Raw genomic sequence first — 24259 nt, 5'->3', positions numbered from 1 at the left:
AAGTGAACGACATATCCTGCAGCAAATAAAAACTGGACATGTTTTTGGACTTTTGCCTTTTAAAGAAAGCCGTACCTTTGTGTTTTCCTCGATCTGGGTACCTCTCTTCCAGGCCTCAGAAAAAATGGAGCTCACTACACTCTGGGACCGGCCATGAGAAGAGCTTGTGTCCACCCCACTGTCTGAATGTCCTGAATGATTAGACTGGGACTCTGAAAGCACACAGAAATGACAGGAAGATGATCAAAACACACAAATGCAAATGTTTAACTGAGTCAATCTGGGACATGGTGTTTGAGAGATACCAGGCAGGGGAAGTCTAACGGACGATGCTACTGAGTTGGGAAAATTATGGGAAAAAAAGGATCTAGTGTTTTTTGGGCCTGGGCAGACGGTGAACTAACCAGGTATGCTGGCAGAACTGGAGGCTGATCGGATGCTGGAGGTAGAGAGAGAGGACCAGTCGTAGGCCGCCTCTGTCCTCTTCATGGCCTCCTGGTAGTTCACATATAGTTGTTTCCCATACTACACACAAACACAAGGTAAAAAACAGAATTAACATGAAGTGTTACAGAACTTGTTTACAGACTAAACAAACCAGAGCAGACACTCAGGTCCAGACGCACCTTGGCAATGCGAATCCCATTCACCCATTGGTGCAGAGTCCTGACATCGTCGCAGCACAGATACTTGATGTACTGGGACTTCTTCTGGATTTGTGGATGCTGCAAAAAGAAGCAAAAGGCTTTAAGAAATCTAAGGTAGAGGCATGAATAGATGCCACTCATTTCAGGTCAACATGCATAGGGTGAAAGTCCGTGTTAACATGCTATATGTATGCTGATACATGAATGAGACCTCACCTTCAGGGCCAGGCAGTAGTCAGTGGGAGCCTTGTATTTGCTGCGGTAGTCCTGGCCATAATACACGTTGACGTGGTCCAACTGCAGGAAGCACACCAGATCTCTGGATGCCTACAGAGAGGAGGACGAGAGGACGGACTGATGCATGGCTGACTTTAAAAAGGGAGAGAAGCCCCTGCTCTGTGCAGACTTACCTACAGGTACAGCTAAAACTCCTGGTGATATTCTGACTAACTGGATGTACAGAAACGTGCAAGTCTAAATTACATATTAATGGTCTAAAACTATTTTTGGAGCACATGCTGTTTTGGCACTTGAGTGCAGTTGCTCTAAATTGGCTTTAAAATAATTATGACAGGAGGATCTGAGTCCCACTGTAGTCCAAGTCTGGGGTGGTCTGAAATGTATGGTGCTTATTCAGTGCCTGAGCTGGCACTATTATGTACTGTAGGACTCAACCTAAAACAGACGAGAAAGCAATGCAGCTAATGAATGCTGATGTGCTGTCACTGAAGACCGAAGTGTTGTGCTCTGAAAATGACTTTGGAGGATGATGGTGCTAAAAATAGAGCACATGTGCACAACAAATCTTCTCTGGATTAAAAAAAAAAAAAAAGCATGTGCTGTTTCTGTTGCGTTTAAAGTGATCCGGCCCCAAACAGGAAATACCACAGAGCAGACTGTCTGAATCTGGTTCTCATAAACCTTAACCCACATCTCTGCTCTCCATCTTCATTTCGTCTGAGTACCCTGACTTATGTGCCTAAAGTCTCAAGTCTCACTGACCTTGGCTTTGCCTTTGGGCACGTAGTAGATTCCTGAAGCCCTGAGGAGGAAGTAACGTTTCTTCCATGACTTCTTCCCATCCTCCTTCAGCCACAGGACGCCCTCTATCTCTGGCACCGACACCGAGCCGCCACAGAAACACTCCTGACAGATCCACAGATATCAGTATCAAAGTTCATCCTCCGAGTCCTGATTTGCATAAATGTTCCATCAGCTTAAAGCATCTCACCTCTAATAAAGCTTCTTTATTCCTGTCAGCCATTTCGGATGTCTCCTTCCGCCCCAACAAATAGTTCTGGAGATGATTGAGAGGCACATGAAGTAAATAGAGGACAGGGAGAGGAGGGAGGGAGGGGGAGGCGTAAAGTCGGTGGCTCACCTCGTTTTATGTTAAATAAATTATTCACCTTTACTCGCTTTAGAGCTTTGACCTACTTCCAGCTCTCTGACACAAACACAGTCCCTTGTTCGCTCTCTGGGCTGCGCAGGCACCGAGCATGCATAAACAATGTGTTTGTGTGTATAGCATACGCTTTCAGAATTTATACGCCCAACGCAGAGCGGCTCCGGAGGGCATCGAGAAGATGATCTGCCCTCGCTCGGCCGTGAATGCGCGCTGAAGTGTGAGGCAGTCACCTGAGGGTTCTTGAAAAGAGCGTATTTCTCGATGCGTTCGATGAACATCAGCTTGTTGTGGCTGTCCCGGGTCCAGTTTAACAGGTTCTCCACCAAGTTCTCATGGTCCTCAAAAATACGCTCTGAGAGAGAGGAGGAGAGAGGAGAGGGACTGATGAAGATGCAAGAGATGCACTTTTTTTTTTTGCTGACCTGCAAATATGCTCTTAATTCCTCCCTCCAGGGTTTTCTGTTTTTTGGGTGGGGCAGAAGCTTTAACTGTAAGCCTGCCAATTAGCCTCAAGTCAGAACTATTCTCTGATCACAGATACTGATAATACAGCAGATGTTTGTCACCCACGCTGTTTGCATTGCCCCCATCCTTCGTGAATTATCCTAAATCAAACCATAAACACTGTTTATTTGACTCAGGTGTCTACAAACGATCCGCTCCCTTACCCATCTGGAGCTCGGTGATGGTTTCCACAAGAGACCAGTCAGGGCTGTAGCCACAGTGGGACTTATCCAGCAGGCTGTCTAGCACCTGCCTGACTGTCTGCCGCTCGTCCACCATCATGGTCTTGGAGCTCTCGTCTGACATGTGGACCCTGATGACCAGCTGAGGAAGAGGAGGAAGGAGAGTGTTTATTTTAAAGGTCGGCTCTGTCAGTGTAGGTTTTACATTGAGTACCTATCAGTCTGAGCTGGTCGGGGACAGACAGCTTCAGTGTACTGAAAGGATCAAATCTGATCATGTGCTTCAAATACTTCAAACTATTTATGGGGTCACCACAGTCACAGTGTCGCATATACAGTCACTAAACTCTAAAATCCAATAATCTGGCCAAAGTTTCGCATCCATAGGCAACCAGAGGTCCCCCATAACAAGCAAGCTTAAGCTAAGCTGGATGAGACAAACGCACACGTGCCAAATCCAGCCTCACACAATCGTAGCCTACATAAGACTTGTCCTGGTGTGAAACCGAATAAAGCCCTCAATTCCTTGACCTCCTGTTTGTTCCCTCCCACTGGGACCCTGACATCCAATCAGTGTGGGGGTACAGTGGATTGAATGGAGCTGTGGACCAATGAGAACGCTGGGGGAGCTGTGAGACTAAGACATGGGGAGCCTGACCTACATTTCTTACAGGAAAGACCCCTAAAACCCCCCTAGTCTGGCAGAAAAAAGTTACATCAAACCAAAAATCCCACTGCTGCATCTCTGAACCTTCTACACAAATGCAAGCAAACTAAATACAGTAAACCGTGAAGCACAGCTGGCTGTGTAGACAGCTGACAAGACTAATAATTTAGCATGTCACAGTGCTGTGCTCAGACCGGCTGAGGTTTCTTTATGCGCTGTCGGTACCAGCACTCTTTATCTTGTCATAGTGAATTCACTCAGCAGAGTGAAGTCCATCCAAACACTGCTGGGTCTCAACTATTCATTGCGCAGAATAGGCCACCATTCTGCTGCTCTCTTTCACAGAGACTGTTCATTCACTGGCAGAGACACTGAGGAGTCCCAAGCCGCCTTCCCAAAGGAGACCCACACCATGGCTTTCAGTGGAGCAAGGCGTCCCAGTTGTGTCCTGGACGGGGTAAATAAGATGTTTTGTGCAGAATGTGTCCGCATTGTCTTGCAGCGCTCTCTTTCTGAAGCCTCTGTCTGATTTCTTGCTCCCTCCCCAGCAGATACACACACATAATCAAACACCGCAATGACCTATTTTCTCCGCGCTTCACCGCCTCGCTGTGAATGAAGTTCACAAAGAAATGCAGCGTGCGGCGAATGTGACAAGACAGCGATCGCTATCGGACAGAACGGTCTTTTTAAAGAGTGAGAAAACGAGAGCGTGTGTGCAGAAGGATGGAGGTGGTCCTACCTTTTTGACCTGCGCCTCCTTGATTTTTTCCAGGGCGACTCGGATCCTCTCTGCCTTCAATTTGGCAGCTTGCTCCTCCTGTATGGACGCACAGACGAATGGTTAATACAGTCATCACTCACACAGTAACACAACCACACACATGCAAAAAAAAAAAATAGTTTTATCTGTCACAGGCTTGCCTCTTCCTCTTCCGCCATGTCTTTCATTATTCTCTGGCAGGAATAAGACATCATGCACGCACAACTTCATTAAATAGTCAGCAGCCTTCTAAACCATTTCAACGCGGACGCCTTGGGCATGATGGCGCACGATGTCATGTGCAAAACCAAATCCCATTTTTTTGGGTTGCTTACCTGCCCCCTCCAACAAGATGCCATCACCTCCATTCTGCAGGTTGTGAACGCTTCCACGTGTGGAAAGTGGGTGTGTGTAACACTTGTGTGTGTGAATATTCAATCAAACACAACTAGACACCGTGATGCCAAACGGCGGCTATTGCGACATCGCCCCGGTGTTCCCTCAAATATGGCGCTCTCTTTGCCGTCTACGGTTCCATATTGGATTCATATGGAGCTGCAGCTGCTTCCTTTGATCTCGCTTTACAGCAGAAGGGAAACAATAGTAGAAGATCCCCAAAGGGCGAGAGGCTGCGGATGAGTGTAGGATCAGCTCAGAAAGCCTCTATGCCCTCCACTCAAAGATACAAAGATCTCCGGCACCGATCGCACTCACATCTCAAGGACAAAAATGAAAAAATGTCCAGATTGGTCCATAATTAAAGACAAAATTCGCAGTTGTATTTACATTGCGAGATTTAAAAAAAAACTGTCCGCTTGCCACCTGTCACAGTGAGATACTGGCACATAAAAAGTTATTCCACAATGATCCTCAGTGGGTGAAATTCAGCCGTGCATCCACGTCCTCCACCCCTCAAAGGCGGCTGCTGACAGGCTAGCAGGGACTGCTGAGCAGAGACTCTGTGACAGCGCAGGTTCACAGACTCGCAGACATGTGCGCCCGTGATGAGCACAACTTGACTAAAGTGAGACAGCGGGGAGGAAGCCCCTCCCCCTTCAACCCACCCTCTCTTCCTGCTTCCTCCCCCCGCCTCTCCATCACTCTCGTCCCCTCTCTCTATGCATCAGATGCAGGGGTTTGGGAGCGTGCCCAATCGATGGAGCATAATCCCCGCAAATATAGTAGAATGAGGCGTCAGCCAACCAGCGAGCCTCTGCTGCAAGACCCCTCTGCCCTTTAGCCAATCAGTACGAGGTGGAGGACCGTGACCAGCACAAGCCCCCTGAGCTAAACCACAGTGACAAGGACGGAGAGTGGAATTTGGGTGAATGAGAAGCCGAGGTGCTGAATATTTGAAGTCGTGTGTTGAAGTAAAGGGGGTGAGGGGTTTTAACAAGCGCTCCCCAAGCCTCTTATCTCAAGAACCCCACGCCCCCCTCTCTCCTTGACCCAGACAACCTTTTCCACATGACCAGCTCCGGGGCACATGCACATTAATGCAATAAAGCCAACACTCTTGTTTGGCCAACACATAGTGGCAGGCTTTTAGTCAGCCGAGTGTGAGTGTGAGCAAGAAACACAGCGAGGGAGGAGAGGTCACAGGGCTGCGCAGATTACAGTCCACAGTCAATCTGAGTCACACTGTGGGTTTAGCCCCACAACAGTCAGCGTAGCCCCTCCACGTCTCCCCTCTCACCTCCATTATTTCCTCTCCACATGACACCCACACCCTGCTTTTTATTGGACATTAGTCGTATTCCTATTCCGCAGGCGTTTTCCCTTCCACTTTCACACTCAGCCACACCAGAGCCAATTTTAAAAGGCTCTTCTGCCTCGCCTGGAAAAAAAAAATCCTGGCACCCTCTCCCTTTGATGTCTCTCCACTCTCTCTCTCTCTCTCTCTCTCTCTCCCTGCTCTTGTTCCCAAACATCCAGCGCTCATTCAGTATTCTGATTCGCGAGCGAGGAGAGGGAGAGAATTTGTAAGTCGAAGGCGGCCGCCTCTCTCTCGCTCTGTGGTGAAAAGTGTAACACTAACACATAAACTCCCTCACAGCCTGCACGCCACGGGCAATCTATCCGCTCCCCCCTTTTTAAAACCACTCAAATGCTCTTTGCATACAGTCGGACTGGGATCTGACATGCTGGGAACCAATAGCCCTCAACATTGAATTCATCCCACTGTTCTGTAACACAAAGAGAAAAAGTAAGCAACTGAAATTTTGGCTTTGGAGTGCAGATGAATCGAGTGGATATGACTGCGAGAGCCAGCCAGCTTCACTGCTGGCACCCATTATATTCAAATAAATGGAGATAACTGAAAAGGTTTTGGAAAGAAACCTGCAATCCAGCGCCAACAACCCCTAATGGAGATCTTTCAGTTTACTTTTACATGAAAAGCACATGACAAGCTTTTGTTTTGAAGTCCTGAAAATAAGAATCTTCCAGACTCATGGCGTAACCTTATACTGTCGGCGATGAGTATCATTTGTGCTTTGTTTCCTTTCAGCATTATTAAATCTTAATCTTTGCTGTGCGTTTGGAAAGCGCACTCTGTGTCGTGTTGCGACTGCAGGATAAATCACAATCGATGGCAGCCAACTTTAAATCCCAAATGTGCGTGCATCTGATCAGCATAAGCTCCGCACGAGAGCCAGAGTTCATTCGCTGGAAAAAGCGAGCGCTGCCAAGAGGTTTTACAGCGAAACAGAGTGTTGAGAAAGTTGCGAACCAACACATGATGGATGAGCAGATGTGATAGATACTGTGTATTAAATAGCTCTTAATGAAGACAAATCAAAAGCCAACATGGAGTGAAGCAAGAGACAAACTGACAAAAGCCCACCTGCCAGTGAAAGGAAGCAAGTAGGAGAAAGCAATCAGCGTACAGTGTAAGCGTGGCGCACGGTAAAAGCAGAAAAATGATGTGAGGGAAAATCCATTCTGATATTCTCACCCTGTTAATTCATTTTTTGGCGTGCACAATTTCTCTAAACTGGCCTCATGTAAATCTCTCTCTATGTGACAGCCCTCACTACAGGCCTGATCCTGCTGCAGATGAAGACATTGTTATCTCTTCTTTCCTTCAATTTTCTACAATTAGCATGGATTTTTTTCCCTTGTACACATGCAAAGCAGAAGCGAGGAGCAGCGCACACACAGACACGCACACACAGGAGAAAAATCGAAGGAGCGAGTGTATGGGGAAGTCACCTTGGTCAGGAGGTGAGAGGGCTTTCCAGCTATGCTTTTCAGAATGAGCGAGGTTTCTCGGTCCAGATAGGAGTGCTTGGGTGAAAAGAGAAGGGGGGGTAAAAAGAGCAGAGGAAAAGACAAAATATGGAAAAGTCAGTGCCAGGTGATTCTTAGTGGCTTATTAATTGCAGGTGTTTTTGATCTTTGTGGTGTAAAAGAAGCGTGGAAGAGAAGGCTCCGCTCAGCAGGTGTGGTTGTCATTAGCTGCAGCTGTGGGTAAAGAAGCAATGATTGTGAGAGGAACTGCAGAGATCTCAGCTCACTGTGCATTCTGGGTAACCTACAGTCTACGGCTACTTTCACAAGCATACACATTCACACCAAACACACTTTTATGCTTGCATATGCATGCATTACACACAAACCTGAGGCTGCACATCAGAGCTAAAATCATGATATTCCATCAATTAAACTGTATTCAAATTCTGTTCTCTGTATCTCTTGTATGAGCATTATTCGGCAAACTGGGTGAACAGAAATGGTCCAAAAGTGACATGTTTAGAGGATTACACTCGAAGTGATTAACCTGCAGCCTTACATGTGCAAACGCTTGCATGCACACACACATTCTCACATGCTCGCACTTACAGTGGCCTGATCCGTTTCACCCTCTCGCGAGGTGAAGTCAAGCTGCCGCCTGGCCCGTCGCAGCGTGACATGCTGGGGGAAATCAGGCGGTGCGGGCAAGGTGTGTGCGTGGATAGAGGCCACAGGCATTGGAAAGGATGCAAACACAGATAACATGATCACATGCAGGGGGACAGGGCACATGCAAGATATTGTGTTACAGATATTATCTCACTGTCATGGTTTTACACTCTCTCCTCAGCTAAACACACATATCTGTCTATGTGCGGTATATTAGCTTCAGTCTTAACAGGTTAAACTTAGGATTAGGATGTTTTGCTTTTGTTAGGGTCAAGATGCTTTGTGAGTGAACAAAGGAATTCAGAAATGGTAGATGTTAACATTGTAATCCACAGTTAGGAGCTTACAATGTATTCATTAACAGACCATGCAATGCACAATACACGGGCCGCACTGTGCATCGATTGTCAGCACACACCAAGCGTCATGCTGTGTGGGTAAACATGCAGGACCAAAGCCGGACTGAGGTCAATTCAGGGTTGTCAAGGTTTGGAAAAAGTGAAAGGTGCTCGTGAATGAACCTGAGAATGACAGACACTGAACTGACCCCTCACCTGATTCGCACACACATTTCACTTTGACCATTACAGCCTTTTGCGGCGTGGCTCACACACACTTTCTTATAGCACGATGTGAACCTTTTGGATCAGTGTCAGTCGTACCTCTGTGCTGGTCTGGTTTTGCCCTTGCGTGCTCGGGCTGCTCTGGCCCTCCACCTCTCCACCCGTCATCACTTTATCAATGTCCAGGGAGTCCATGCTGGACGCTGAGGCACATGCTGAGTTTACACTGGATCGCTGGGACGGACCTTCCTGCTCGCTGACCGTGCCCACTGAGCCCGTCCTTCGGTGCCCGCCGCCGCCACCGGACGACCCTGACGAGGGCCGCCGGAGTGTGGTGGAGGAGAAAGAAGAGGAGGAGGAGGAAGAAGAGGAAGAGGTCTGACGTGCCGCTTCGTCCATGCTGAGGGAGGCCTTCTCCAGCTGAGAGGTGATGTCGGCCAGGGAGATGTTGGAGGCGGCGGGACGGGCACTGACGCTGCCGCCTCGCACTGTGTTGGCCGGCGATGCCCGGGTACTGCTGCTGGCACTTCCTGCTGGGGAGTTCAGACATTACACACAGCTCAGATGGCAGGAAATTAACTGAAGATGGACTCCAGTTTACGTTATAGGTGTTTGATTTAAGATGCCACATGCAGCCTGTATACATTACGCATAATTACATGCATTAGGTAGGTTGTTAAGAAATATATTTTATGATTAACATTAACAAATAAGACCACAGCAAAAATGGCATGCCTGCATTGATATCATACCAGTGACATAGCCATCACTCATGCATGCTAATGAGACTACATTTCCTCGTTACAAACAGGATTCTGCTAATTGTATCCCATTTCCTGCTCTACATTATTACTCTGCATGTTTTGTCTTTAGTAAGAGTTTTTTCCCTGTCAGCCTGTTCCAGACACAGCAGAGGAAGAGTGACATCTTCCTGTTTTATTCCGTAACACATTCCTCCTTTGTGCTGTGCAGCAAATCCACACATTATCCAAAAACGACGACAACTACCTCCGCTGCTTCCCCCTCCACTGGTGCCTGTGTGCTTGGTGCTGGCACTGCGCCCTCCAGGGGCCCGCTGCTGGCCTTTGTTTTGGCCGCGAGACGAGGTGTTTGGTTTGGAAATGGTGTTGAGCTCCTGCTCGATGGAGCACAGGTCGGCCATCAGGGCGTCCAGGTCCACTGTGTCGCCCTGGTTCAATGCCTCTGCAGGGAGCAAAAGATTAGGCACAGAGGTTGGTGAGAGAGCAGGGCCATGCAGAGCGGCGAAGGGTTTAGGGTTTCATTTATCTGTCTCACCGTTTATGTTGTACATTGAGAAGCGGTAGGAGAAGTTGGCCATATTCGTCTCCTGCCTCAGAGGAGGTTTTTGCAGTGTTTTCTGGGGCCTGCCATCATCCAGACTCTGCACGCACGCACACACACACACACACACACACACACACACACACACACACACACACACACACACACACACACACACATACAGAAGCAAAATATGAGGTGCACATATGCAAAAATCTCACATTACAATCAAAGCACAGGATCTGAGCCACCCCTGTCCGCCTGCTAGACTCCTTAGTCACACATGCGCGCGCACGCACACACACACACACACACACACACACACACACACACACACACACACACACACACACACACACACACACACAGACCTGCACAAATACACCATATAAAGTGGTTGTGGGAGGAGAGTTGCTAGGATACAGTATAGGGAGACAGGATTAGCAGTGTTGAGGTTGCCATGGATACAGCCTCTTCCTCTCTGCCCGCTCTTCTACCTGTGTGAGTCTGTATGTGTGGAGCCATCCACCCCCTCTTTGAGTGTGTGTGTGTGTGTGTGTGTGTGTGTGTGTGTGTGTGTGTGTGTGTGTGTGTGTGTGTGTGTGTGTGTGTGTGTTAACCTGAGTGAGCTTGTCCAGCTCTCCCAGCCAGGCTCCAAACATCTTGTCCAGGTCCTGGTCCTCCTTGTCGCTGTCCTCCTCTGCTCCATGGTCCAACTCATCATCTGAGACCTGCTCCATCTGGACACACACACACAAACACACACACACACACACACACACACACACACACACACACATAGAGGTAAGCGACTGTCAGATGATTCCACACATATTTACATGCTGTCAGATCACACCCACATTGCAGAGATGATCTACAGGAGAGGAAAAAAAACCCTTCATCCCAGCTCACGCCATCCTCACTGCCTGTTGCCATGACAACTGCCCACAGACCCCCCCAGGAGGCGCCCTGTGCCGTCTAATCGGCCCTGTAGCGTCTTGTGTGCTTGCTCACCGCTGACACACCCGACGCCTCTACTTCCAGCCAAGGAGGTGAAAAAAAAGGATGCTGATGGAGGACAGGAGGAGCAAAACGCCAATCAATATACCCAAACTGAGGCACTGAGTGCTTCTGAGATCTATAAACCTGCAGCGAATCGCTACACCAGCGGCGCTCCCATGGAGAGGGTATCAATCAGACTACAGGTGGTATTGATGGCGATAAAGGCCAGTGTGGGTGAAGGAAGGCGCAGCAAGGCGGTTGTGAGAGTCCAGCTGTGTTCTGTCAAAGGTGGGGACAGAGCTCCCTCTACTGGACACAGAGGAAAGTGGCGCAATTGCAACATGCAGCTGTGCGGCTGGCTAACTCGATACCAGCAGCTCACATCGGGTAATGCAACAGAACAGGTAGGGTCTCTGAAAAGCATCTTCATGTTGACATCTCACAGAGGTAGAAAAACTGTAATCTTATGGGTGTGTGGAAATGTGAGGAAGGACCAAACGCAGTCATTTCCTTTTTCACGCTTACAGCTGACCTATGGCACAGCTGAACAGTCCAAAACAAGAAATTCAAGGAGACGGAGCAGAACAGACTGTCTGTTGTACAGCTTATGACAATGCGCAGCGTCAGTGTGCGCTGACGTACCTCCCTGTTTCTCACTTATTTCGAGGCCAGAAAATCTGATGTTACCCAACCTGTGGAATGAATAAACACCCCTGACTGCCAGCGTACATTCGGGAAGAATGTTGTCTAATCTGGCAATACAACTGTTAAGTGGAAGGAAAGCACGGTCAGCTATAGGAGCACACATGCACACGCTTGCTTACTGCGTCGCCTCCAGCCTAACATACACAGCAAAATATAACAGCAGCAGCTTTAACAATAAACAACTTTAAGGTACTCATCCCCCTAAGGCTGCCCTGGTTGTGGTAGAGTCCAGTGTGTCCCAGTACAGTCCAATCAGATGGAATATTCCCAGCTAATCCCACTGATGTTTCAGGGGGTGTCATTCCTTCTCGTTAACAGGCTGTACGGTGTCAGTCACTGGTGGGGACTGTACCAAACCAGGATTAATCCCTCTGGTGACCCCTGTTCTTTTGATCCAGCAAAATGTGTATGTGTCTTAATGTGTGGTTTTGTGTGTCTAAGCCTTTATGGTTACATGAACTACTTGAAAGCAATCTGAAAGTAAAGGCTTTGTTGTTCGAAGGTGATAAAAGGAGGTAATAGAACGGGCAGTAGGTGCATGAAACAGGCTGTGTTAGGGCACTGCAAACAGGAATATGTTCGCAACACCACTGAAAATCAGTCAGCTGTGTGTGTGTGTGTGTGTGTGTGTGTGTGTGTGTGTGTGTGTGTGTGTGTGTGTGTGTGTGTGTGTGTGTGTACGCACGCACACATGCATGTGCATTACAGAGCCGATGATGGATAGTTTCCTGTTTTGGCGAGCATATCAAACACATGAGGAGCACGGACTTGTCATCTTGTTGACAAAGATGGAGACTAAGTATGTAAATAAAAAACAAGTCAACCAAGTGTATGTGTGTGTGTTTGTGAAATTATATCCGCGCACTCATGAACATGTGTGGGAGTCAGAGCAGGAAATGGCCAGGATGTGCAGAATTCCTAATTTCCCTCATGGCCTGTTTCTTGGCAGGAAACTCCAGCTGTCCTTTGGTTTATCCGTGCCACTTCTTGGGGACGGGAGGGACTTGTGGGTGGGAGGAGGGAGACCCCCCCAGCCCTGCACCCACCCATAGGATCCTTTAGGATGACCCAGTGGTTTACCAGAAAACGAAGAAAAGTATACGGTTTTCCATCATTTAAATTACATGCTGCCATACCACTGCCAAAGAATCATTTGTCTATTCGCTGCCCTCAAATGTGGCTCATACGGGGCCCTTTGGTCACAGACATATCTATTTGGGGGTTCTCCAGTATGAAAAGGGTTGAGTGTCCTTGCTGTAAGGCATGACATCATGGCTGGCTGACAGGAAGGGGATATAGTAAAAAACACATGAGCTGGCATTGTGTTTCCCGGTGCTCTCTGATGTGCTTCCATATGCAAATACACAAGCAAGAAATGAGTTGAACTGTATGACACTGAACAGCCGTGTTTAAACAGGAACAAGCCTGCAGCCCTTTGTGAAACAAACACACATTTACAGGCAGGCACACACGGAAATATGCATATGCTGTAGGTGCATATAGGATGTAACTGTAAGAAGGATAAAAATGAAAACAGAACAGAAATAAAATGATGCAGCACACAGAAACAAACAGCACTTTGCTGCTGTCTTTCTAATGGAATCACAGCCTCAAAGGCAGATGATGCTGCAGGTTTAAGTGAATTACCACCTGAGGCCCTGCTTTTAAGCTCATGGAGCATGACCTGAGACAGACACGGGGATGGGAGGAAGCTGTGTGTGTTTGTGTAAATGGACTCCTACAGGCATCATCGCAAACCAAACAACAGCTTTGGCCTTTTTCCCCTCCTGATGCTGCACGGTCCCTCTGTCTTGTCTGAGCATGACCGGCACTCATCGGTCTCCTGCGACCGCTGGGCGGCGCAGAGGTCTGGGGTGAAATGTTAAAAGGTCAAAGGCCGTCTCGGCGGAGTTGCTCTCTCTGCAGCCTGTTCTTGGTCCCCTGCAAACGCGCTCGGATCCTGATGTTATTGCAGCGCCGGCAAAGGGAGATGAGGAGTGAAGGGAAAGAAGGATGAAAAGTCTGCTCCGGAAAAACAAATCTCTCTAAATCTTAAAGAAAAGCACAGCGAGCATCCGGTGCTGAGGAAGATGAAGAGCTGGAGGAGGAGGAGGAAGAGGACATGTCTATCTTTAGACTAAGTCGTTCATATCAGAGAGTATCAAGAGGATTGGAAAAGGGAACGGTATGAAGATGAGATGTTAAGTCGCTGCACAAAGAGGAGAAAAGTGTCTGGAGTAGTTCCCACTCCGAACAACAACTCAGACAACTGGCATCCTGCTGAATATTAACAAAAAATAGGCTATACGTCTAAAACTGGAAAACTCTTGATCAGCCAACAGGCTACAGACGCATCAGGCCGAGAGCACAGAGAACACCACTAAGCTGAGCTCACTGACTTCTCGTCACATGTTCGCTCACACTTCCTGGAAGGACTGAGAGCTATTTTCACACCAAATGCAACAAACAAACGGAGCCGCTCCAAGAGACATTTCAAGTTAATCTGTAGCATATCAATTCTTTTGGGACACAGGGCACGCTGTGTTCCCCACATGCACGCAAGAGAAGAGAGAGACACAAATATTTGGGTGTGACAGAGATAAAAGGAGGGGCCGACATGACATCACGGGTCAGATTAGGTCTCACTCCTTAACTCAGTTTGCACGAAAGGAACACAGCACTGTTGTTGCTGAGCTGAATAAGGGATGGACAACCACAACTTTGATGATTCATCATCTTGGCCAGAGGAGCAGTACTACAGTACAAAGTGCTTTTGGGTAGTTTGGGTATTGGTAAGTGTGCCGCACTTCCTGTTGGGGCCCTGTTGAAGACACTTGCTCGGCTTGGCAAAATGTATCTTCTGTGCTTCTCCATACTGTTAAAATCCCATTTACTGGACTGAATTTGTGAAAAAAGCAGCTAATTGAACTGACACCAAAATAAACCATCACGCCAAAGCCATTCAGTTTCTGTTTCGGCACCACCTGCCTGCTCCCTGCTGACACTCAAACGATGAACTGCTTTTAACATTTGAGTTACAAATAAAATCCTTTCATATTTCAGTCACACAGGAAACAGGCGGGCTGGGATGTGGAATATGACCATAGCTGTGTAAACACTATTGTGGCCAGAAACTCCTGCTGCGACGATGACTGAGCAGTTGTTTCCATCCAGCACTCCTAAATAGACTATTTTTGGAGCAAAAACTCCACTTTTGTGTTAGTGCCATACTGGTGCACTGAGAGCTGTGGGGATTAATGAAACCAGGCATCGGCCCTTCGGCTCTCATCATCTCCACCTCGGAAAAACAGTGAATAACACCTTGTCCTCGCTGCTATTTTCCTTTTCTCGCAAGTGATCTTTCTGAAAATAACCTGCGAATGTCTGACATCGCTCTTCTAAAATCATCCTCAGCACATATCATCCCATCAAAGCAAGCCACATTTGAGATCAGAAAGGACCGGGCACGGGGCGAGAAAGCAGCACGGCAATTACGGGAACTCGGTGAACTCTTAGGAGGCGTGCATGCAGCGCCACGGCGCAAAGGCAGGGTGGGATTCTTCAGAGTTTAGTGGGACACAAATGCTCAGGCTGACAGGAGTCTCCAGGGGCAGATGCAGACAAAGCTCAAACAGGGGGAACAAGTAAAACATTTAGCATACCACCACGGCTAGGAATAGCTCCAGGCGCAGTCGCTCCCCGGGCCAGCCGGGCTGCAGCGCGTGCCCCCTCAGTGCTCTGAACCATGGGGATGTGGCGTCGAGAAACAGCCAGCCTGACGGGTGCATGTGCATGATTTTGAGAATAATCAGGGTGATTATACACATTTGAAGGGTCATTTCCTATTTACATCATAATACACAGAGCGGGAAACTCTCCCAGGCGCACGTAGCTACATATCTTTAAACAGCAAAGCTGCTGTTGAGTATAAAGATAAGATAACACATATTTCCTTTGGTAAAATCCAGCAAATGTACGCCTGTTTGTGCCCGAAATTGCAGTTAATTTGACAATCATTAATGACTTTGAATGAACAAGCTACATGTTAAATTCATGTTTTTTAATAATATTTTACTTCACATTCGAATATATGTTAATCTTCCAGCTTCTGACCTCCTGTCCTTCTCTTCCTCATGTCAGCCCATCATCAGGTGCAGACTATGAATCACCTCTGACACATACGTATGTCTGATTGCCATCATAGCCCGCACGGCCCATAAGCAAGCCATAAAACACACACTGCAATGCCCAGTGTCAAGATGACGTCCTGTGTCATCGTGAAGCCCTTTAAAGCTGGTGTACACTCCTGTGATCTTGCGTGTGGCTAGACAGCCAAAAGAAGGCGTCTGTCATGAAAGAACAAAGCGTTTATTGCTAGTCTCAAATGGTTGGTTTCACCGCCTCTGGCAGATAAAACAGATACAATCTCATTGTAAATGTGCGAGCATGAAATAATGGTTATTTCCAGGCTCAGGTTTTCGGTGCTCATTTCCGCTCCCATCCCCTCTTTCTCCTCCCGCCTTGCCTTTTTTCCTGGTCGACTCCCTTTGCGTACAGACGTTCCACCAGGAGGGGAGCGAAGGAGACCAGAAACCAGCGTCACCGTGTCAAATAGACATTCATGCAAGTTAAAAGTGGAAAGAGGAAACTGACTAAAAGCTGCAGCTAGCAGTGCCAGTAAAAGGACTCTTTGAAGGAGGGAGCAGCTAGCCGGCTGCTGCTCAAAGTGCGACTGGGCGAGGTTGGCTTGTCCACCTCCGCTGACCTTTAGCGGCCGCTGATGTCTGATGCAAAAATGACATCATACTCTGTGTGTGTGTCCTCCATGAATGAGAAATGCAGGGTGGATGCAGCCTTGAAGGTTAAAGAAGCAAGAGGACCAGAGGTTTAAGTTAAGGCTGCCTGTAGCACGGAGCTTCAAGCTAAAACTTACCTGCGTGCGCTAAACACAATCAATGCACAAAATACATGAAAGGCGAGTCTAGCTGAGTTTGTGTTTCATCTTTTTCTGCTTTTAAACTGAAGTGCAGGAGAAAAAAACACACCACAGAACAACAAAATGGGTCCAAAACTGCAATAACTTAACAGCTGTCTTTCACCATGTTGACATTTCTGGGGTGGGGTTTTGCACTAAAACCACCACAAGCTTTCCCTGTGCCTTTAGTCCCAATGATAGAAGACTACAAGGCAGAGAAACCGTCTGAATGTATGCACTTTCCTCTCAGAGGGTTGAACCATTTCGTTTCCTTTGCAGCTCGATGAAGCAACGACTGCACTCTAATTACAGTAAATGTCAAATTGCAGCAGATTGGTCCCAAACACTGTAATTTAAATATTTTTTTTATGAAAAGGCAGAGCAAAGTTGTTTTTGTTCATGTTGCCTGAGGAGCCTACATCAAAAAAACGTGTCCCCTTTCAAAGTAAAAGTCACACCCAGACACGAGTGTGTGTTGTTGTGCTTGTTTTTTACAGCAGAAGAAGCGTGGCCTCGAAATGAAAGCAGCACTGCTGCCAGGTCTGCTGTGGACGGATTAGTCAGCACTACCAGACATGTATAAAAAAGAGATAAGAGCTACACTATCTTCTGCGAACTACTACACCTCAACTGTGGACATATGGTTGCATGCTGCTGCAATCAGCACAAGCATTTTTCAGTATTTCATCATAACATCATGGACACTGATGTAATATTCACCCCCTGCTCCTAAAGCAGGGTGGCTTTATTGTGAATGAGCACTCCTGTCGAGACAATTCTGTCCCACAGACAACAAAAACAAGACATTGACACACAAAAGGAGGAGAGAGAGCATTAAAGGGGATGAGAGATGAGATGGGTAAAAGGCTAGCGAGGGAGAGGGAGGAGTGATGGAGGGAGTGATAGATGGGTACAATAATGGAAGGAGGGAGGGAGGGGGGAGCTGGCTATTAGGTTGTGAATAAAGGAAAGGGCCTGATGGTCACAACAACAGCTCCAGTGTCTTTAGTCAAGCACGACCAACAGCCGGCGAGCAGAGGCGGAACTCGCACACAAACACACGCATGGATCCACAAACACATCTGAGCTCACTCAAGCACAGCGTGACACAGGGATCCAGTCTGGCTGATGCAGCCAATTAGGAGGGAGGGGAAGGGGAAGGGATGGGGGACAGAGAGAGAGAGAGAGATGAGGAGGATGTCAGAGGCGGACAGATGGAAAGGAAGTCGGGGCGGGAGGAAACGGAGAGAGGAAGAGTGGCGGAAAACTGAGACTGAGGGAAGAGAGGGAGTGTGAAAATGCATGGTCACACTGGTGGGCGGTAGGCGCGGGGACTCGAGAGCTCGGCAGCATCAGAGCGAGCCAGACTTCAGCTGCCCTGCATCTCGTCCAACCGCCGTCGCCATGGCAACGTACAGGCACATCTCCGCGCTGACACGCGGCTATCGCAAGGCTCCGACGTGAGCTTGGCCCAGATCCTCAGCAATAACTAACATATTGATGTGATGCTGCCACAGCCCTGCCTGCGGGGGGTCCATCTGCCCGCTCAGTCACCCCAGAGCATTCAGTCTGCCTGGACTTCCATAACAGTGGGCAAGTTCCTGTTCCTGTCTTACTTGGTTTTGGGTGTGTGTGTGAGTGTGTGTGTGTGTGTGTGTGTGTGTGTGTGTGTGTGTGTGTGTGTGTGTGTGTGTGTGTGTGTGTGTGTGTGTGTGTGTGTCTACCTGGGTCACCCTCCCTCTCTCGCTCTCTCTCCCTTGCGCACAAAAACACCAAAGATGTGTCAGCTTCCCTGCAGGGCAGCGGTCCAAATGTGAAATCAATAGTCTTGTCCCTGCCCTCAGGAGATCGTGTTACATCCACACACACACACACACCCACACAATATATATATATATATATATATATATATATATATATATATATATATATATAGAGGGGCTCAGGTGGTCTGCTGCAGTGGCCTCACGCACACACTGAGTTTTAAGCATGATGCAGCACTGCAGCAGCAGACAACGGAGGCTGACTGCTGAGGAGAACGAGCCAGACATTAAAAAACCAGGCACTGCTTAAAAAGATGAGAGACCCACCGCTCGGGGGAAAACAAAGAAAAAGAGCTGCAATGCACACAATGCAAATCCTCAACTGCAGCCATCTTTATATAGAACTGAAGTGTGCTGCTTAGTAATGCAAACCATTGCTTCCTGCCTGATCAGGTAAACATGTCGCCCTACTATTGCTAAAATCAACACGTGCCCATGAGACAATGAGCTTCCAGGCTACTGTAGCAGGCAGTAGTGACACTGCTTGAAACTCTGCAGAAAAGGACTCACAGCCTCCTGCAGCAAAATCCAGCCTCCAGATAAATGAAATCATTATGATGCGAGCAGACTTTTCTATGTTTATTTCATCATCCTTTTGTTGCCCGGTCGAGCGGAAGAGGAGGTTTACGTCTGCCACCTGTTAGGGAATACGAAGCACAGTAGGTGTAACACACTGCGCAGGCAACACGAGCCCCAGCGCACACACACGGGTGGATAACCCGTGCGTGAACAACACATTCTTACTGCAACAAGCTAACCACGTGCAGCCGCCTGCACCTAAAGGCAAGGAGAAATCCACATGCACGCGTGCCGCTAGCAGCTGGGAATGTCTTCCTCGGTTAGCTTACTACGTTTCCCATCTGCCCCTTGCTCAGTCCTTCACACTGCAGCTGGCTGCTGATTGGCTACTGCTGAATGGCTTCTTGTTGTCTGGACTCAAAGAAACTGTCCAAGTGTGCGTGTGTGTCATCAAACAGACAAAAAAATGTGCCAGCCTGTTTCCTGCCACACCACCTCCAGCATTCCCGCCGAGCCAATGCTGCCATCCTTCTGACTTTGGAATGCACATACGCGCACAGACATCAGTGTGTCCGTGTGTGTGTGTGTGTATTTTTTCTTTGATTTCCCAAAGGCCTTTGCGGTTGTATGTCTTCAGATGCAACGTGGGAGATCGTTTCAATGACAGGTCAGGAGGCATCTCCACTCAGGCTGAACAGTTAATTGAGATATTATTCATACGACAGCACGGCCAATGTGTCACAACACGCCATTACGAACGAAGCGCTGTGGAGCTACACTGCTGCCCCGGCGTCCAAATCATGTCCTCCAGATGTAAGGGAACATGGCTGTTTGGTCCAGAGCCCAGCAAAAATCCCATCATCACCATTTTAGTATTTTTTTCACTTAAATGTACAAATGGCTGCGAAAACCATCTAATATCTGTCAAAATAATCACACTATGATTCTTTTTTTTGCATATTGTTCAGCCCTTATCTCCACATGACAGCCCCCTCCTTAAAACTCATGACACTGACGCACAGTCACCCGCCAGCGCGCAGCTATAAACCTCCATAAACCTCCCTGACACATTAGCATCTCCACTTCCTGGAACAGTTTCAGCCCAGGGGAGGGGGCTTCCTCCTCTCAGCCTCAGGCTTCCATCACCGCTGGGGTCCCTGTTTAAAACCTGGCTTCCTTCCGCATCCCTGGGCTTTCTACACATCATGGGTTCGTTTTCGAAGATGAAAAATAATACTGCGTGTGTCTGGGCCTTTGTCCATTCATATTTCCCCCCATCCACTATTTTCTAGACATTTTTCTTTTTTAATACTTTGTCCAGATGTTCATTTCCCCACTGACAAGCCGACGTCTATAACTTTCAAGACATGAGAATGAGAACGCTATATTCTTTCCCCATCACAAAGGGAAAGAGTGATGTGTGGATATAAATACAGAAAGGGTGCAAGTCATCTGTCTGTCAGACTCTGTTCTACATTCTGCTTTAACGTGCGCTGTGTTGTGTTGTTCAGGCCAGTTGTGGAAGTTGTGACACTGACAAAAGCCTAAATATGAATGGAAAATAAAATCTAGGTGCTGACGTGCGCGGCCATGTTTGCATTTTGTATAAAACCGGCGTCGCACAGCCGAGACGGCACTTCTCTCCTGTGCGAGTAATGGATCTGAAAATGATATGCAATTACTTAAAGAAGAAGAAGAGGCTGCCGTGCCTTGTGTAAATACGAGTGGAAACGCTGAGACTCCGGGTTGCAAATTCAACACAGATCTGTGATGGTGAGGGAATAAAGGCTCACTGTGAGAAGCATCTCTTTGCTGCAGACCACAGCCACAGTTCACCCTCACATGGTTCTACTTTAGTCGGGAATTATCTCCTTCAGCGAGGAAGAGTCTCCCCTGACAAGATCCTCAGAGGCTTGACTCCCCTTTCATTTGGCTTTGATTTACAAGGCCTGTTGACGGAGGCTTTTGGGGGGGTGGGGGGGTTGTGAGGCGTCCCTCTCTACGCTCCACCAGCTCTGGATTTACCTCTTTTCACAACAACAAACACATGGATCCACGCTGTCAACTGGGGATTCCATGTCCTGGAAAATGTACAGCCGTGCTACGACAGACGTTAGCTGGTTTGAGCACATGATGCGTGTCAGGAGCGCTGCGATAAAGCCGCCGTTTGAGACCACCTTAAGGGGAACTTCTCTGGCAGCTCGCAGCAGCACTTGATGTCAACACTGTTTTTCCTCTCCTCGGGATTTATTGCCCACAGAAAGAAGCAGCGGCAGCGTGAACTCGCTCCAGTTTACAGGAACTCTTACCTCTGAAGTGGCTTCCCCTTCTTCCTACTGAGGTTAAAGGTCAGACCAAACCACCACTCCACTCCGTGACTGGGCTCTTATCCCCTGGAGATGAAAAGGAGGAGAGAAAGAAAAAGATTTTTACTGTCTATTTTTGCGACTGCTGCAGCAAAACACAATCCCTGTTTCGGTCACATCATCCATTAGTCAGTGAAATACCAAACTTATGGATCGTATGCGCTCGAGTTCACCGCACTGCAACAGAGTTCTTGACTCGGCAGCCGGAGGAGAACAGAGCGATTCCACTGTCGCAAGAATGCAGAGGATTAACTACCGAGGGCGCTTGAGCGAGAGACTTAACTACGCACACACAAAAATGACACGTACAGCCTGAAAGACTTATTGCAAAGCTCTGAAAGCAATCAAGCGCAGTTCTCCCTTCATTATGAACTCTATTCATCATTACCGCGAGATTAAGAAGGTGACGTTTGAGCTGCAGAGGCCTTCTTCATTTGACTACAAAGCCGTTCAGACCCACACACACACGCAGAGGACTTAATAAGCATGGCAACCATCACAGGCTAACAATTTGACAACATTAGTCAGAGCTGAAACTCAAACCTTGTCAAAACTCTTACTTGTGCGCTCACAATGACTCACCTGCTCTCAACAATGCTGACCGGCGTTAAACATTTCAGCGAATCATCAGCTCATCCACAGCATTGCTGACTCACACCGGCCTAACCTTATTTCATATAAAACAATGTGGATGCTGAATCACAGTCTGGTAATAAAATATAATTAGGGCATGTCACACAGCCATTTGGTTGTAGGTTACAACATGCTGAGCTGGCTGGGAAATATCAATGCTATGATTTGGTCACAGTGTGTATTTACTTTGTGTGTGCGAGGTAGGCAGCTGATGTTGTGGCTGACTACTAGGAAGCTATTCCCGCTGGCCTCAGCTGTTCCTTCGTTTTTCCACACACCAACTGTTGTTCAGCCGTAGCATGTGTGTGCCTGTGTGTGTGGGTGTGTGTGTGTGTTTTCACAGCAGACAGACTTCTTGTAACAGGGCGAGAGTGTCAGGAAGAGTGGGAGCGCTTTGTGTGTCATCCATATATGTGTGTCAAAGACACACAATTGCCTGCTCAGATTACAGGTTGCCGCCGCCTCCCCCACCCCCTCCATCCCTCTGGTGTAATTTGCACACAGTTAACGTGTGATATCATTCAGTCAACGCAAGGCCGCCGAACAGGTGTGGCAGTGACACATGGATCCGTGCAGCTGCAGCGAGCACAGTTGCTCCAGTCACAACAGCGCCAGGGCCGGCGGGCAGCTGCTCCGACGCCGAAAACAAAGGCAGGGCTGCGGCGCAGGCACACACAAACATAAGCAACTCGCGATCACAAAGCGACGGTTGTACAAAGATGCCGAGGACAGCAGAGTGTCATTTTACATCACATGCATTTTCCTCCTCACCTTCCCCTTTAAATCCTGGAAAAAATGGCAGAAGTATGCACAGAGAAAATGTTGTCATAGTCAACACACCGATGCTGCTAGCCAGTAGCGGCTTTATTGGTTTTTCCTGCAGCAGCTTACAGCAGTGGCACATAGCTTGCATGGGTATGAGGAGTATGAACGCTAAGATACACACACAGCTGATATGTTTATGGAGCCTGTGCATTGAGCAACATGCCCTGGAAACAAAATCCTTTCTTCTGACTGAATAAGGCCCTTGGCTACTAAGAAAACAGCCCTGTGTCTGACCAGCTTCACAACAGCCAGCTTCAACAGACTTTTTATGTGGCCTACATCGGTGCCCCACTTCAACAACAGACCGAGGGGAAACACAGGCTCCTGTGTAGTGGACACAGGTGTGTCCTTGTCCACCCACACTTCCCCCATTAACAGCAATCCTCCGGGGCAGCTCATTTCCTGTCGGGGCAGGAAGTGGGAAGGAGTGCAGGGCACCGAGCGAGCAGGGATGATGATGATGTCACGGCAGGAAAAGAAGGACAGGATTGTTGTAGGGGAAGCACGGCAAGTGAGTAAGCAGGCACTCATACATAGACACATACTGTAAGAAGGGTTTTATGTGAACACATAACACACTTAAAGAAGGACAAAAGGACACACACACACACGTCTTTGTTGCTCAGCATGACACACCACGTTCACTGGGCAGATCAGTCTATATTCTGCCCCTCAGACTGATGTTCACTTCTGTTTTTCATTCACAAGGACTCCAGGTTTAGAAAGATTATACTCTAATAATCTGTTTTACTTTTTTTAATATGATTTTACTTCCAATAAACTTCAGGAGAAAAGGCTTTATTTTAACTGAATACTACCATCACACCATAAATTTCTATTTCATAATGCTTGATATTACAAAATAAACTCTACTGGTATCATTGTGATTTTCCAGCTTACACATAGTGATGCCAAATCTGATATCCTGACCATAACACAGGCCATAATGAATGGATTATGTATCGGCCGCAGGTGCCAAATCCACATTAAAAGCCAAACAAAAGCAAGGCCCAGTGCATAAAAACTGAGGAAAAGTCCACCGTGGGTCATACTAGCTTTGGACTCTCTGCCCCCCAGCCCAATGCACAAACAACTATAGCCTTAAAAATCACTGCAACTGCAGCTGAATGAACAAATCCGTCAACATAATCTTGCACGGCAGTGGGGATGGATTGTATTTGAACATGCCTCTAGACATTTTGGAAACAGGCTATCTGTCATGTTGTGAGAAAACAAAACTACTCACGAGAGGAAGTCTGCTTTTAAACACACCTGCACAAAGGAGCAGAAACACCACGGCACAGCGACCCGGCAGAGACCAGAGATTAACGATTAAAGATGCATTCCGCTCATTCTTGCGCTGCACGAGAAGACAGCATCTGGAAATCAGTACGTCTGATTCACCTGTAGAACAACGCCTGCAGACGAACTGATCACAAACGGCATCTTAATCTGGTTCCACAGCGAGACAA

At 47.8% G+C, this 24259-nt stretch overlaps 1 protein-coding gene across 4 annotated transcripts in view; it reads right to left on the bottom strand.

Annotated features, from left to right (window-relative positions):
- Positions 1-24259, bottom strand: part of raph1b (Ras association (RalGDS/AF-6) and pleckstrin homology domains 1b) — a 36832-nt gene that overhangs the window by 4577 nt on the left and 7996 nt on the right. The window contains exons 2-17 of one of the 4 annotated variants that reach the window (XM_070957682.1): positions 21273-21356; positions 10560-10679; positions 9934-10039; positions 9646-9840; positions 8737-9170; positions 8015-8086; positions 7385-7459; positions 4151-4228; positions 2724-2883; positions 2286-2407; positions 1879-1944; positions 1650-1793; positions 864-974; positions 627-725; positions 405-525; positions 76-212 (exon numbers count right to left, since the gene is read on the bottom strand). In XM_070957682.1, coding sequence (XP_070813783.1) covers positions 76-212; positions 405-525; positions 627-725; positions 864-974; positions 1650-1793; positions 1879-1944; positions 2286-2407; positions 2724-2883; positions 4151-4228; positions 7385-7459; positions 8015-8086; positions 8737-9170; positions 9646-9840; positions 9934-10039; positions 10560-10679 — 2040 coding nt within the window. In that variant the 5' untranslated portion in view covers positions 21273-21356. The remainder of the gene's footprint in view (positions 1-75; positions 213-404; positions 526-626; positions 726-863; positions 975-1649; positions 1794-1878; positions 1945-2285; positions 2408-2723; positions 2884-4150; positions 4229-7384; positions 7460-8014; positions 8087-8736; positions 9171-9645; positions 9841-9933; positions 10040-10559; positions 10680-21272; positions 21357-24259) is intronic. The other 3 variants (XM_070957683.1, XM_070957684.1, XM_070957685.1) reach the window with 3 other exon arrangements.

This window comes from Chaetodon trifascialis, chromosome 24 (genome assembly GCF_039877785.1).
Source record: "Chaetodon trifascialis isolate fChaTrf1 chromosome 24, fChaTrf1.hap1, whole genome shotgun sequence".
NCBI lineage: Eukaryota > Metazoa > Chordata > Actinopteri > Chaetodontiformes > Chaetodontidae > Chaetodon > Chaetodon trifascialis.
The sequence above is the reverse complement of the archived record's forward strand: the minus strand, read 5'-3'. Positions and strand labels throughout refer to the sequence as shown.